A 13,501-nucleotide genomic window follows, 5' to 3' on the forward strand; every position below is an offset into this window, starting at 1 on the left:
TGGCTCAGCTTTTTCATTGTCTTTAGCTTTCCTTGTAAAGAGACTCATACACAACTATAATTAGAAATATAAACTAGAAAACAAGAAATTTTATAGTTCTTTTGCTCTTCTTGTGGTGTTTGGTGATTGAATACCTAAAATGAAAAGCAAAGAAGAAATGGGTATGTTCTGTTAGTTGTGCTAAATGAACTTCTACTCAGCTGAAATACAAGTTATGTTCTGATACATTTAGCATTAAGAAGCTAATTAAGTAGCATTAAGCAACTCAATTTATTTTTTTCATCAATTTAATTTTTCATCATACTGGAATTGCAAGAGAATTAGTGAGGTTGGTTTTTTTTGTGTGTGAGTACATGTTGGAGAGGAGGAAAACCTCAGGAGAGGTTGGTGCAGCATAGCTGTTTGCCAGGGCAAGGGACTGGACCTGACCACAGTGAGATCAGTCCTGCCTCAGTGAGTTCCACAGGGGACTGTGAAGAATATACATCTGAGTGTCTCTTAGAGGAAGAAAGGATACCCTGAATCCAAATGAGCACAATGTCCAGCCCAGCCTGATGGGAAGAGGCGTGATGTGGAAGAACATCTGGAATAATGGCAGGTATGTTCATCTGGGAATAAGGTAGGATTCATCTGCTGTATCAAAACTTAGGTGGCAGATTGAAGCTGTTTGAACCCACCATTTGGCTCCTCTAGTAACCATGAAAATATACAAGCATTCGCAGAGAGTAGCTGCCCCCATGGTAAGATAACCTTCACCCTTGACAGTAGTGTCACAAGACCCCACACTGGACAGCTGTCCTAGAAGAAGTAAATGCCACTTGCAGAGAAATGGTGAGTCTAGAATATCTTCATAGAATAATAAAATCATAGAATGGTTTGGGTTGGAAGGGACCTTAAATATTGTCTAGTTCCAACACCCCGCCATGGGCAGGGACACCTTCCACTAGACCAGGTTGCTCAAAGCCCCATCCAACCTGCCCTTGAATACTTCCAGGGATGGGGCAGCCATAGCTTCTCTGGCAACGTGTTCCAGTGCCTCACCTCCCTCATAGTGAAGAATTTCTTCCTAATATCAAATCTAAGTCTACCCTTTTTCAGTTTAAAGCCATTCCGCCTTGTCCTGCTGCTACTTGTTCTTACAAGAGCACAGCTTGGTGTTGTCAGCAGACTTGTTGAGGGTTCACTCAATCCCACTGTCCGTGTGGCTGACAAAAAGTTGTTAAACAGCTCCAGACCCTGAGGAATGCCACTTGTCACTGGTCTCCATTTGGACATTGAACTGTTGACCACAACTTTTTGAGGGGTGGCCATCCAGCCAATTTATCCACCAGGTGGTCCATCTGTCAAGTCCATGTCTCTACAGCTTAGAGACAAGGATGTTGTGCAGGATGTACTGTAGGTTACCCTGCTCTTGCAGGGGGGTTGGACTAGATGATCTTTTTAGGTCCCTTCCAACCCTTGGGATTCTGTGATTCTGTGACAGTGTCAAATGCTTTGCCAAAGTCCAGGCAATCTTGCTATATTCTGAAACTTACAGTCTACTTTCTACTTGGATATAGTACAGAATTGCATTATATGCCTGCTCCTTGTCCTTTAAGGCTCCAGTGGGAAAATAATGGAGACAGTAACCTAATTAAATCCTGCAGTTGTGTTTATTTGCAAGAGAAGGACTGCTAGCAGTGTCTCAGTTTTGTTACCAATACCATTGCAAGTTGTTGTATTTTATGTGTGACATTGGTATCTTTTAAGCAAATTGGCAGTGCAAAAGAACTGGTCACAACATTGCCATAAGACTAGGGAAAAGACCCTTGCAAATACAGACAAAACCACGATTTAACAGTTCTGCCCACTTCAGATTTGCATACCAGTGCCTCTGAGACTATCAAATGCATCTGTAGCGTGTGCCCTCAACCATCTTGTGGATCATTTGAAAAGAAGTCGAAGTGTATCTGCTTCCCCTGATCATGGGTGAATCTGCATGTATAGCACTTTCATTTAGACTTTCTGGAGGGTTTTTTTTTTGAAACATATATTTCTACTTGTGTATGTAATGTGCAGTGGATGAACCAAATTACATATGTAGTAGTAAAATGTATAGGAATTTAGCAAGAAATAGGACTGAAAAAATACACAGGAATAAAGTATCCATCTGATGCATGTGTCTATAGAAGACACTCGCTCCTACTTGAATATATGTCTTCTGGCAGTGTGATTGCCCCTTAATTACATGCAAATTGCAGTTGAATAATGAGGCTGCACAGGGCTATGCACCTCCTGATATAAATGAGGCCTTTTACCTTCGATATTCCATTTTCCTGCCATCAACAAAGATCAAGAGAAAAAACTCTGTGTTTGTTACTAAATACAGCATACTTTATTCCATAACAATCACATGTCTATGCTCTTGGTTGCCATGTCTGAGCCTTGATGCACAGCTCTGGCTTTATAGCTTCTGGAGAGTTATTTAGTTATATCTGCAAGAAAGTTTTCTCTGTAATTCCTTACAGGACTTCACAACTGCTGTGGCTATGTGAGTCTGGATTAACAGTCAACTATCATTTAAATATGTGCTTAATAATTTCATTAATAACTGCATTAGAGCCGCTGATGTTTCACTGACATCAGTTCTCCTGTTTAGGTAATTCTCTGTGTCTGTTCTCCTTAACCATCAAGACTTTATAACTAATTCCCCTACAAACTGTCAAGCAATGCAGCACATACAGCCTGTCACCCCTCTTCTTCTTCAGCAGAGCCTGTTGTGACTACTGGTGCATCACAAAATGGACAGGGAAGGGCAAGCAGAGACGAAAAGATCTGATATGTGCAGGGACATGTCTGCTCAGCGCATTATTTCCTGGGGGAACTGCTGCCTTTTGCATTGCGAATAATTCGCACTTCCCAAACTGTGATTGTGATAAACAAGAACAATCAGGTAAGAGTGGAAGTGAACTCTAAAAATACAGACAGTGCGCCAGCCCCTGATGTGCATTCACTGTAGAGAATGGTTTTAATGTGGGGACTACACACCCAACCAGCAGATACCAGTATAGCCAGCAAAGCTACACCGTTTACACCTGTTGAAGACCTGACCCTCGTTTTCAGTAGTCATCTGGGAAGTTCCCTTGGTCCTATACTCTTGCTTCATAGCCAACACAGTGAGATTTTAAGACCTGGGTTAGTCTGATTGCACCTTGAGGCAGCATTGGAAAATCAGGGCATATTGTCAGGATTGAAGAGTCCTGGCAATATGGGAGGATATTGACAGAGGACCACTGGCATACAGCTCTGCCAAACACCCTGACAGCCTTCCCTCTGCACACCGATTTCCAGCGGAAGCACATGCTGTGGCTGCCCAAATGGCTGGTATCTGGGGGGGTTGGGTCTTGCTGGGGTCTCACAGCACCGGCTGCTCAGGACTGAAATGCTTTATTCTAACCAGACTTTGGGTTCAAGTTTTGGGTGCCCCCTGCTCTCCATGAGGTGAAGCTGGGAGGGCAGTGGTGGCCTGGGCAGAGGTCAGGTGCTACCCAAGCAGGGTGGCACAGTGTTCTGGTGACAAACGCTCCACAGGCATTTCTTTCCCTTTTCCTGCCAGCTCCTTGGCAAAGGAGTGTTTTAAGGAGGAGTCCAGAGGAATCACATGGGTTGGAATGGGCAACTGGCACAAGAGTGGGCCACCACAGGGGCAGGATCTGGATTCAGCATGGCCAAGGGGGCAGCTGGAGTGAGAGGGGTTTGTGGAGGGCCTGAGCACACTCCCCACAGTCCTGGGGCCGGCTCTGACCCTGGCCAGCCTCGCAGGCCAGCACTGCTCCCTGGGCAGGGCAGTGGGACAGGCTCTGCCTGCTCCTGGTCCCCCACCACCCTCAGTCACACAGCTCCCTGACAGCAAGCATGAACTGCGTCGAGCCCAGGCTCTCCCCACCCTAGCTCTAGCTCCTAAGGGACCCCGTAAGCCTGGCCTGATCCCCAACATGGCTCCCACTGCCATGGGGAAGGCCGGGGACAGTCCCCACGACTGGACCTGGGCCTAGCACTGAACTCTCAGGGTGGGAAAGGTAGGGCAAATTGAGACCCCCATCCTCATGTCCCTTCAGAGCTTGGGATTTCTGCCACCCCATGTAACTACCCTGGAGACCACAAGGGTGTCTGTCATGGGGCTCCCTCCAGGTCTGTGGGCCAGTCTCAGGCTGCCAAAGGGCAATGCAGATGCCTCCCAGGGGTCACTGGCGACCGGGGGTGGGTGCAGAGAGCAGGCTGTACTGGAGGGGCTTCAGGGCTGGAGGGGCAAAGGAAGGTGCCGATAAAACACCCTGTGGTTTGGACTCAGCATCCTGAGCAGGACCACGTGGCAGGGTGCAGAGGAATGAGGCCACTCATTCTGCGTACTGTCAGAGAGGCATCCATCCATTTTTCCTGTCTGTAAGTCACTGATGTTTCCTGGTTCAGTACAAGTTAAAAGTTTAAGACAGCCCTCAGCTCAGGAATGACTTGAGCAATTCTTCTGGTCATTCACACCCTCCATACAAGGAGAGCCACCCTCTGAATGTACAAGATTAATACACACATCTGCTGGTCTTTAAACAGCAGGTGAAACAAAAGAACGTGAGGCATTTAACACACAGAGCTGTTACTTTGTGTTCAGAAACGTGTTCATAACCTGCCAGTGCTGCTGGCAGTGGAGTGTGCCATAGGAGACCAGCTGCACAACCATTAGAGGTGGTTTTATGGGGGGTACACCAGTGTGTTGCTTATCCTTCTTGTCCATATCTGATAACAGCAGGATAGGCTGTGTTTATTTCATAGGAAGACTTTACTGGTAGTTGTGGCAGTATCTAGCCTCACCCAGGCCTTCAGAGGAAGCAAAATGACACCTTTGACTGAAGAGGAGGAACTGGAAATCACCATGGGCCATCCGATTTCAAATGGCCTCAAGCAGCACAATTTACTGGAGCACAGAGCAGAACAAGCACACTGTTCAGCTGGAGAACTAGGGCAGGTGAGGCACCTAAAAATCAGACATTTTAGGAAAACCAGATCCTGCCTGCAGAGACTTTTCCGATTTTGGTTCTAGCTAGCAATTTTCAGCGGCTTCCTGGGATGCAATATCAGAAAGTCTCTGTCTTCCACTTGTTTTGCCTGTGTCACAGCTGTGTTACCAGCTTCATGGCCTTCTGGGGTACTTCTTACTTCTAGATCTGCTGTGGGCTCCCTGCTTCAGCCTGACTATACCTGCTTCTAAATGTCCCCACAGCTTCCTTTCAAGAAAGAAGCACTGCCACCCAGATAAAGTCAAACAGCATCTGTCTGTCCTGCCTGCTCCCCTTTCTCCTGCCACACTGCTTTAGTGAGCTCTTAACACACGTAAGATGGCAGCAAACAAAACATCTAATCGCTGCTAGAAGGGCCAAGGTCAATACTGTTTCTCTGATGTCAAAAATGCAGGTGTTGTCTGTTGCTTTTTACTCTGCTGAGCAGCAAGAAGTGCTTTGGAATAGAATTTTGCTGATAAGGAAGGAATAATTGGAGTCTGAGACATAGAGCTCTTCTGAACTGATACTTTACTGCAAACGAAGTGAGCATGTCAGTCCCAGGTACTCTGCTCCAAGTACGTAATTAGCACGCCTTGGGATGGGATAGCTTCTTCCACTTTAAGAACAGATTATAAAACACCCTCTATTTGATTTGCACTGAAGGTGTCAGTATGGAGACCTGGCAAAGGAGCTTGTGTGCTGTCAGTTCCCATGACGGCTTATTTAGCAGTAACTTCCTTGTGTTAACAGGTCTCGAGCACTTATCACTTAGAGGAAGAAAAAGCCTTGCAGGTCCAGAAATCTCCTCCCAGCCTGAGGATGAAATAAAACACAGCTTGGATCTATCATTTGCTGCTTGCCACCATGACGTCAGCTTGGGGCTGAACCCTCCACCTGTTGCTGGGACCTTAAATGAGCTGACGCCAGAAAGGAAAAGCACTTTCTCCTGAGTTTAGTGGCAATTAGCATCAGGAACAGAAGAGGCAATGAGGTGCTGTGTAGTCCTTGTTGTGTTGCTCAGTCTGGTGTTCTTTTCAAAAGGTAAGAAACACTATCTTCTGTTCTGGGATTTATCAGGGCAGTGTCCTGGGTTCAGATATTCTGTGGCAGTGAATGGGTTGCTTAGTACTTTCAGCGGCCGCTGAGGAGCTGGAGGTCAGTGGCGCTACAAAATTCAGCATGCCTAGATTTTGATTAATTAACAACAAAAAAAATTCACTGCAAGCCAACAGTTTTCCTTGTTCACAGAACAATGCCAAATCAGTGGTGCTTGTGATTAACCTAATTTAGCCCATTCTAAGAGCAATTTTCAGGACCTGCACACTAAACCCAGGTAATTCAAGCTCTATTACCGTCACAACAAAAGCTGCAACTGTTCCACCCCAGTACCCAGGGAAAGGAGTGCTGCCACTGTCCTTCTGGCCAAGGGCTCCTAAAGCAATCAGCCTGGAAAACAGCACTACTACCTTTCACTTCCTCCTATTGAAATTAATCATCACCACCAGCTTGGGTGGCAGAGGGTTGCACCATGGTCCATTTGAACTGAAGGGCAGGTGTCATTTCTTAGAGCTGTTTTTCCTGGCATTGAGACAAACTTGGTCATTGTGGGCCAGAGCACAAACTTGCCTGTCTCCAATATTCAGTGACAGATACAAGGGAGTAAAGGCATTAGCAGAAGTAGAGTTAAGGCTTTTATATGAAAAGTTTTGTGGTGACTTGAAGCTGTGGGAGGTCAGGAACTCTCAGCTCATACGGAAATAAAGCTACAGAAATATGAGCCAAATTCAGACCTTCGCTGATGCTGTTAAGCTTACAACAGGTGACAGATGGTTGTGGGTCTTTGTTGACTACTGTGAGTGAATATATGTATTTGAACATATGTATAATAACTACAACATGCTACAGACCAATTTTTACCTATAAATTATAAGCATGTAAGTCTTCAAGACTGTCAGTTATTTTTCTGATTCGAGGATTGTGGGTAACATCATGATGTGAAAAATCTTGACCCGAGAGTGAGTGAAAGCAATGTGAGTCCTTCACTTGAACAGACTTTGCATCAGGATGGGCCTGCCCAAAACCATTTTTCATTCTAAGCAAACATTGTAAAAGCTTTGCAGGATGTATGTGTTTGAATAGTACTGGCAAAGGCCCTGCCCTTTTCTGCAGCCAGATGTCTCTCTTATTCCATGGTCTCCATTTCTTTATCTCCATAGTAAAGGCATAAGTCTCTTAACACAGAAGGTTGGGTGTAGGTAGATAGAGCCATAAAATAACCACCTTTGCTCAGGTTACCTTTGACAAGCTGGTCAGCAAGGTTCCGTTGCAGCTCATGTGCTCTGTGATCACAACAGATGTGATTCTTCCCAAGTCCAAATGATACTCATGGACACCTTAGCCAAAGCCTCTACAAGGCTAACAGTTCTAGACTAAGAATTAGCTCTGTAAAAGCTTACTGCCCCAAGATCCTGAAACAGGATCTTGAGATCTAGACTGAGAAGGCAGTCTAAGCAATGCTCCAAAACCATGGCCTGTGGACAGCATAGATTCATGTTATCCTCGCTGTAGGAAAAAAGTACATTTCTTTTCATTGACTGAGGAATAAATAATGCTGCCTATAGGACTGTCCTGGGTTCAGCTAGGAGTGTCCTCACTCAGTGACCAGTGGAGGCAGAAAACTTGTCAAAAAACCTGGCACTGGTGTTTCTCCTTCACCTAGAGGAGACAAATGGCTTGCTTACTTCAGGCCCTGTCTTTTTGATGTGCCTCTTCTGTGTCAGCTTTATTGATCAGAAGAAAGAAGTTTATAAAATTTGCCTCACTTTGGATTTTCAAAGCCCTACGAAGCTCTTGAAAAATGGAGCTTATTTTTCAAATGTCTGTTAAGATTTCAATGCTTTATTAATATACCAGCTACAAGAAGGAATTAGTGTCAAGGATTTTAGCCACAAATACATTAATCTTCCAGCTGCATACTGTTAATGACTCAGATTAAATTATGATTGCAGTGGCATTAACTCAGAGTAAATATGTTTATTCCTAACTCGGGTATTAACTAATTCAGAGTAAATCTGAGACAAACTGGCCATTTGTCAGCCTTTATCCGCAAGGCTGGTTTAGTAGTTGTTACCCTTATTTCTAGACAAAAAGAAAAAAAAGCCCAACACCCAAACCAGTCCTTGTATCAAGAGTTAAGAGTTTGAATATAAAATAAACAACCTAAAATAAGTAGACACTTCGGGAAAGTAAACGTAGTAATAGGTAAAGCTGAAGCCATAATGTGAGGAAAATTTTCTTCAACTGTTGTCTGGTATCACCCTGGTTTCTCTTTATGCAGAAAGAGTTATAACAAGAATGGAAAGAATGATGAAAAATAATGTATGTAACTGCCATAGTGGCATGGAAGGGTAGTCCTGGAAAGAGGGTTTGATACCACCAGTGATATTTTAGCAAAATATGCATTCCCAGAATAAAAATACTCTGCTTTCAATGTCTACTTCAATTATTACACCATAGGAGAGGGTGATAGAAAATGTGATCATTACTCCACTACTGCTCTGAAAGGGTCCATATATCATTTTAAAGGATGTTTCTACTGAGAGCATCTTCCAAGCTGCAAAAATGCTATATATGTGTGTCTTGCAGTAAATGTATTTTTTGTGGATTAATCTGAGGTCTAGAGTAAAATCTGAGAACTTACTGTGAACATGTTAACAGTGGAGTGCAATATCGTATAAATCTAATGAAATGCAGAGCAAGCAAAGAAGATGCATGATGGTAAAATAACTGGCTGTTCCGGGGATGATAAAAGCAAATTGATGTAGCAGGAGAAAGTGGCAACACTGGCACAAGGTCAGAGCACAGCTGCTTATGCTCTCAGGTTGGAGCATATGCACTGTGAGAGGTATCACCTGAAAATGCTCTGACATAGAGCAATAGATGCATGGCAAGGCATTTGGAAGGCAAACGGAGAATCCCTGCATGGAGGTATGCACATAACTGCAAAGAAGCAGTTCAAAATCACCGAGGGAAGAAAAGCAGAAAGAGTAAACAACTACAATAACTGGGAAGGAAACAAATGCCAGGGTATGAAAGGAAGGCTTCAAATTAAAAAAATGACAACAAAGAGGTATGGGGCTTGGGCATCAACCAAAGGCATCCCAGGCCATTGGCAGCTAAACCCAGTACAACCCAAATCAGATTTTGGGCTGCACACGCAGTTACCCCAGAGTTTCCCAACACAAAACACTGATCAGTGCTCCCATCTCCTTTTCATCAGGAAATGATACAGCTCCTGAGACAACGCCATCAACAACACAAGAAAGTGAAGGTAAGGAGCAAAATTGCTCGGTGAGCCCCTTCTGAGGGCAGGATTGGAGTGAGCCGGTCCAAGGGAGCAATACAGTCCACACAGAAAGGAGCACATTCCCCTGACTGGGTTTGCCCAGGTTATTCTCCCAGGGGAGACAAAGGTGCCTGGGTCAATGCTGCAAATCCTCCCCAGCTTTTCCTCTTTCCCTGCTGAGCTTTGCTGCCAGGTCAAAGTGTTGCAGAGGATTTGAAGTGGCTGCTCCTTCCTGCCTTGTGTCTTTGCTTCATGCACCAGTCCCGGGTGCAGGAGGCTCCTGCAGACGAATTGCGCAGGGCAAGGCCGAGACTGGTCCCTGCAGGGAGTTGCCCCTGGGGCTTTTTGGAGCATGGAAATGGAGGGAAAACACCAGCATGAGGCTGAGTGTAAGGAACAGCTTCCTCTTTTTTCACCCAAATGATCCTGGGGAGAAGGACACCAAGGGGAGCAGAGGCCCTGCTGGACACCTGCAGCCTGATGGCACCACTCAACCTGCTCTGGCAGTTGGTCCTGGTCCTGGCCCTGGGCTGCAACCCAGGCCAGGTGAGGGGTGCTTTCCTGCATGGAGACACACATGTGCTGATGGCTGAGACAGCTGTGTCCAGTGAGTGCAGCTGAGCTGGGGCAATACAGTGCCTTTGATGGCACCAGAGACGCGTCAGTCTAAATGGGCATCACAGGCATCAAGAGGCCAAAGGAAGGACAAGGCTACGCAGGGCTTTGGCAGCTCAGCCCCACTCAGGTCCCCCACTTCCCAGCTCAGAGTTTGTGCTGCACTCGCAGTTACCCCAGAGTTTCCCAACACAAAACACTGATCAGTGCTCCCATCTCCTTTTCTCTTCATCAGGAAACGATACAGCTCCTGAGACAACGCCATCGACAACACAAGAAAGTGAAGGTAAGGAGCAAAATTGCTCAGTGAGCCCCTTCTGAGGGCAGGATTGGAGTGACCCAGTCCAAGGGAGCAATACAGTCCACACATAAAGGAGCACATTCCTCTGACTGGGTGTCCTGGGTTCAGCAGTAGCAGTTATTTTTCTCCTTCTTAGTAGCTAGTGCAGTGCTGTGTTTTGATTTTTTGGCCTGGGAACAGTGCTGATAACGCCCATGTTTTCAGTTGCTGCTCAAATGTTTGGTCTGGCCAAGGACTTTCTGAGCCTCATGCTCTGCCAGGAAGGAGGGAAAGCCGGGAGGAAGCAGAGACAGGACACCTGACCCAAGCTAGCCAAAGAGGTATTCCATACCACAGCACGTCATGCCCAGGATGTAACTGGGAGTGACCCGGAAGGGCAGGGACTGCAGGGTTGGACAACATACCAGTCAGTGCTCGGCTAGGGGGAGTGGGGCGAGTTATTGGTCGACTGGTGTTGAGGTGTTGTATTCTTTCCTCTTCTTATTTCTTTTATCATTATTATCATTGATGGTAGCAGCAGTGATTTGTGTTATACCTTAGTTACTAAACTGTTCTTATCTCAACCTGTGGGAGTTGCATTCTTTTTGATTCTCCTCTCCATTCCTCCAGGTGTAGAGGGAGGGAAAGAAGGGCGGGGGGGGGGGGGGGGGGAGTGAGGGGATGAGCTTTGTGGTTGGGTTTAAACCATGACACTGGGTTTGCCCAGGTTATTCTCCCAGGGGAGACAAAGGTGCCTGGGTCAATGCTGCAAATCCTCCCCAGCTTTTCCTCTTTCCCTGCTGAGCTTTGCTGCCAGGTCAAAGTGTTGCAGAGGATTTGAAGTGGCTGCTCCTTCCTGCCTTGTGTCTTTGCTTCATGCACCAGTCCCGGGTGCAGGAGGCTCCTGCAGATGAATTGCGCAGGGCAAGGCCGAGACTGGTCCCTGCAGGGAGTTGCCCCTGGGGCTTTTTGGAGCATGGAAATGGAGGGAAAACACCAGCATGAGGCTGAGTGTAAGGAACAGCTTCCTCTTTTTTCACCCAAATGATCCTGGGGAGAAGGACACCAAGGGGAGCAGAGGCTCTGCTGGACACCTGCAGCCTGATGGCACCACTCAACCTGCTCTGGCAGTTGGTCCTGGTCCTGGCCCTGGGCTGCAACCCAGGCCAGGTGAGGGGTGCTTTCCTGCATGGAGACACACATGTGCCGATGGCTGAGACAGCTGTGTCCAGTGAGTGCAGCTGAGCTGGGGCAATACAGTGCCTTTGATGGCACCAGAGACGCATCAGTCTAAATGGGCATCACAGGCATCGAGAGGCCAAAGGAAGGACAAGGCTACGCAGGGCTTTGGCAGCTCAGCCCCACTCAGGTCCCCCACTTCCCAGCTCAGAGTTTGTGCTGCACTCGCAGTTACCCCAGAGTTTCCCAACACAAAACACTGATCAGTGCTCCCATCTCCTTTTCTCTTCATCAGGAAACGATACAGCTCCTGAGACAACGCCATCGACAACACAAGAAAGTGAAGGTAAGGAGCAAAATTGCTCGGTGAGCCCCTTCTGAGCGCAGGATTGGAGTGAGCCGGTCCAAGGGAGCAATACAGTCCACACAGAAAGGAGCACATTCCCCTGACTGGGTTTGCCCAGGTTATTCTCCCAGGGGAGACAAAGGTGCCTGGGTCAATGCTGCAAATCTTCCCCAGCTTTTCCTCTTTCCCTGCTGAGCTTTGCTGCCAGGTCAAAGTGTTGCAGAGGATTTGAAGTGGCTGCTCCTTCCTGCCTTGTGCCTTTGCTTCATGCACCAGCCTGGTGTGCAGGAGGCTCCTGCAGACGAATTGCGCAGGGCAAGGCCGAGACTGGTCCCTGCAGGGAGTTGCTCCTGGGGCTTTTTTGAACACGGGCATGGTGGGAACTGGGGAAAACACCAGCATGCGGATGAATGTGAGGAGTTGTGTCCAGGGATGCTCCCTACCTGGCCAGGCTGCCTATGCCAACGTGGTTCTGAGTGCCCTTTGCAGTGGGTCATACCTCCTGTTGGGTCACTGTGAGGAGGGGAAGCCTTCCCACAGCTCTCCTCAGCCTGTCCTCCACAGTGGGCTTGGACTAGCACGTCCCTCCTGCTAGCACCCCAGTTCCCCATTGTGCCTGACTGCCATCCCCACAGAACGGCTTCCTCTTTTTTCACCCAAATGATCCTGGGGAGAAGAACACCAGCGGGAGCAGAGGCTCTGCTGGATATCCGCAGCCTAATGGCACCACTCAGCCTGCTATGGCAGTTGGTCCTGGCTCTGGGGTGCTATCTGGGCAGGTGAAGATAGGTTTCCTGCATGGGGTCACACATTTGCCAATGGCTGAGACAGCTATGTCCAGCGAGTGCAGTTGAGCTGGCACAATAGAGTGCCTGTGTGGGGATGTGATCAAACCCTGTGATTTGGGGGAGAAGGGACTACAGGCACATCAGTCTACACAGGCATCGTGGCCAGGAAGATCCAAAGGGCTGGAAAACTGTGCCCAGCACTTTGGTAGCTAAACCCTGCTCAGGTCCCCCACTTCCCAGCTCGGAGTTTGTGCTACACACACAGTTACCCCAGAATTTCCCAACACAAAACACTGATCAGTGCTCCCATCTCCTTTTCTCTTCATCAGGAAATGATACAGCTCCTGAGACAACGCCATCGACAACACAAGAAAGTGAAGGTAAGGAGCAAAATTGCTCAGTGAGCCCCTTCTGAGGGCAGGATTGGAGTGACCCAGTCCAAGGGAGCAATACAGTCCACACAGAAAGGAGCACATTCCCCTGACTGGGTTTGCCCAGGTTATTCTCCCAGGGGAGACAAAGGTGCCTGGGTCAATGCTGCGAATCCTCCCCAGCTTTTCCTCTTTCCTTGCTGAGCTTTGCTGCCAGGTCAAAGTGTTGCAGAGGATTTGAAGTGGCTGCTCCTTCCTGCCTTGTGTCTTTGCTTCATGCACCAGTCCCGGGTGCAGGAGGCTCCTGCAGACGAATTGCGCAGGGCAAGGCCGAGACTGGTCCCTGCAGGGAGTTGCCCCTGGGGCTTTTTGGAGCATGGAAATGGGAGGGAAAACACCAGCATGAGGCTGAGTGTAAGGAACAGCTTCCTCTTTTTTCACCCAAATGATCCTGGGGAGAAGGACACCAAGGGGAGCAGAGGCCCTGCTGGACACCTGCAGCCTGATGGCACCACTCAACCTGCTCTGGCAGTTGGTCCTGGTC

The 13,501-nt window shown here is 47.6% G+C and overlaps 1 protein-coding gene across 1 annotated transcript in view; it reads left to right on the forward strand.

Annotated features, from left to right (window-relative positions):
- The first annotated feature begins 2,777 nt into the window (after positions 1–2,777).
- MUC13 (mucin 13, cell surface associated) overlaps positions 2,778–13,501 on the forward strand; it is a 31,542-nt gene continuing 20,818 nt past the window's right edge. The window contains exons 1-7 of the mRNA XM_065671391.1: positions 2,778–2,932; positions 4,789–4,999; positions 5,784–6,074; positions 9,313–9,363; positions 10,229–10,279; positions 11,748–11,798; positions 12,916–12,966. Of these exons, the coding sequence (XP_065527463.1) occupies positions 6,020–6,074; positions 9,313–9,363; positions 10,229–10,279; positions 11,748–11,798; positions 12,916–12,966 (259 nt within the window). The 5' untranslated portion in view covers positions 2,778–2,932; positions 4,789–4,999; positions 5,784–6,019. The remainder of the gene's footprint in view (positions 2,933–4,788; positions 5,000–5,783; positions 6,075–9,312; positions 9,364–10,228; positions 10,280–11,747; positions 11,799–12,915; positions 12,967–13,501) is intronic.

This window comes from Lathamus discolor, chromosome 3 (assembly GCF_037157495.1).
Source record: "Lathamus discolor isolate bLatDis1 chromosome 3, bLatDis1.hap1, whole genome shotgun sequence".
NCBI classification, from domain to species: Eukaryota; Metazoa; Chordata; class Aves; order Psittaciformes; family Psittacidae; genus Lathamus; species Lathamus discolor.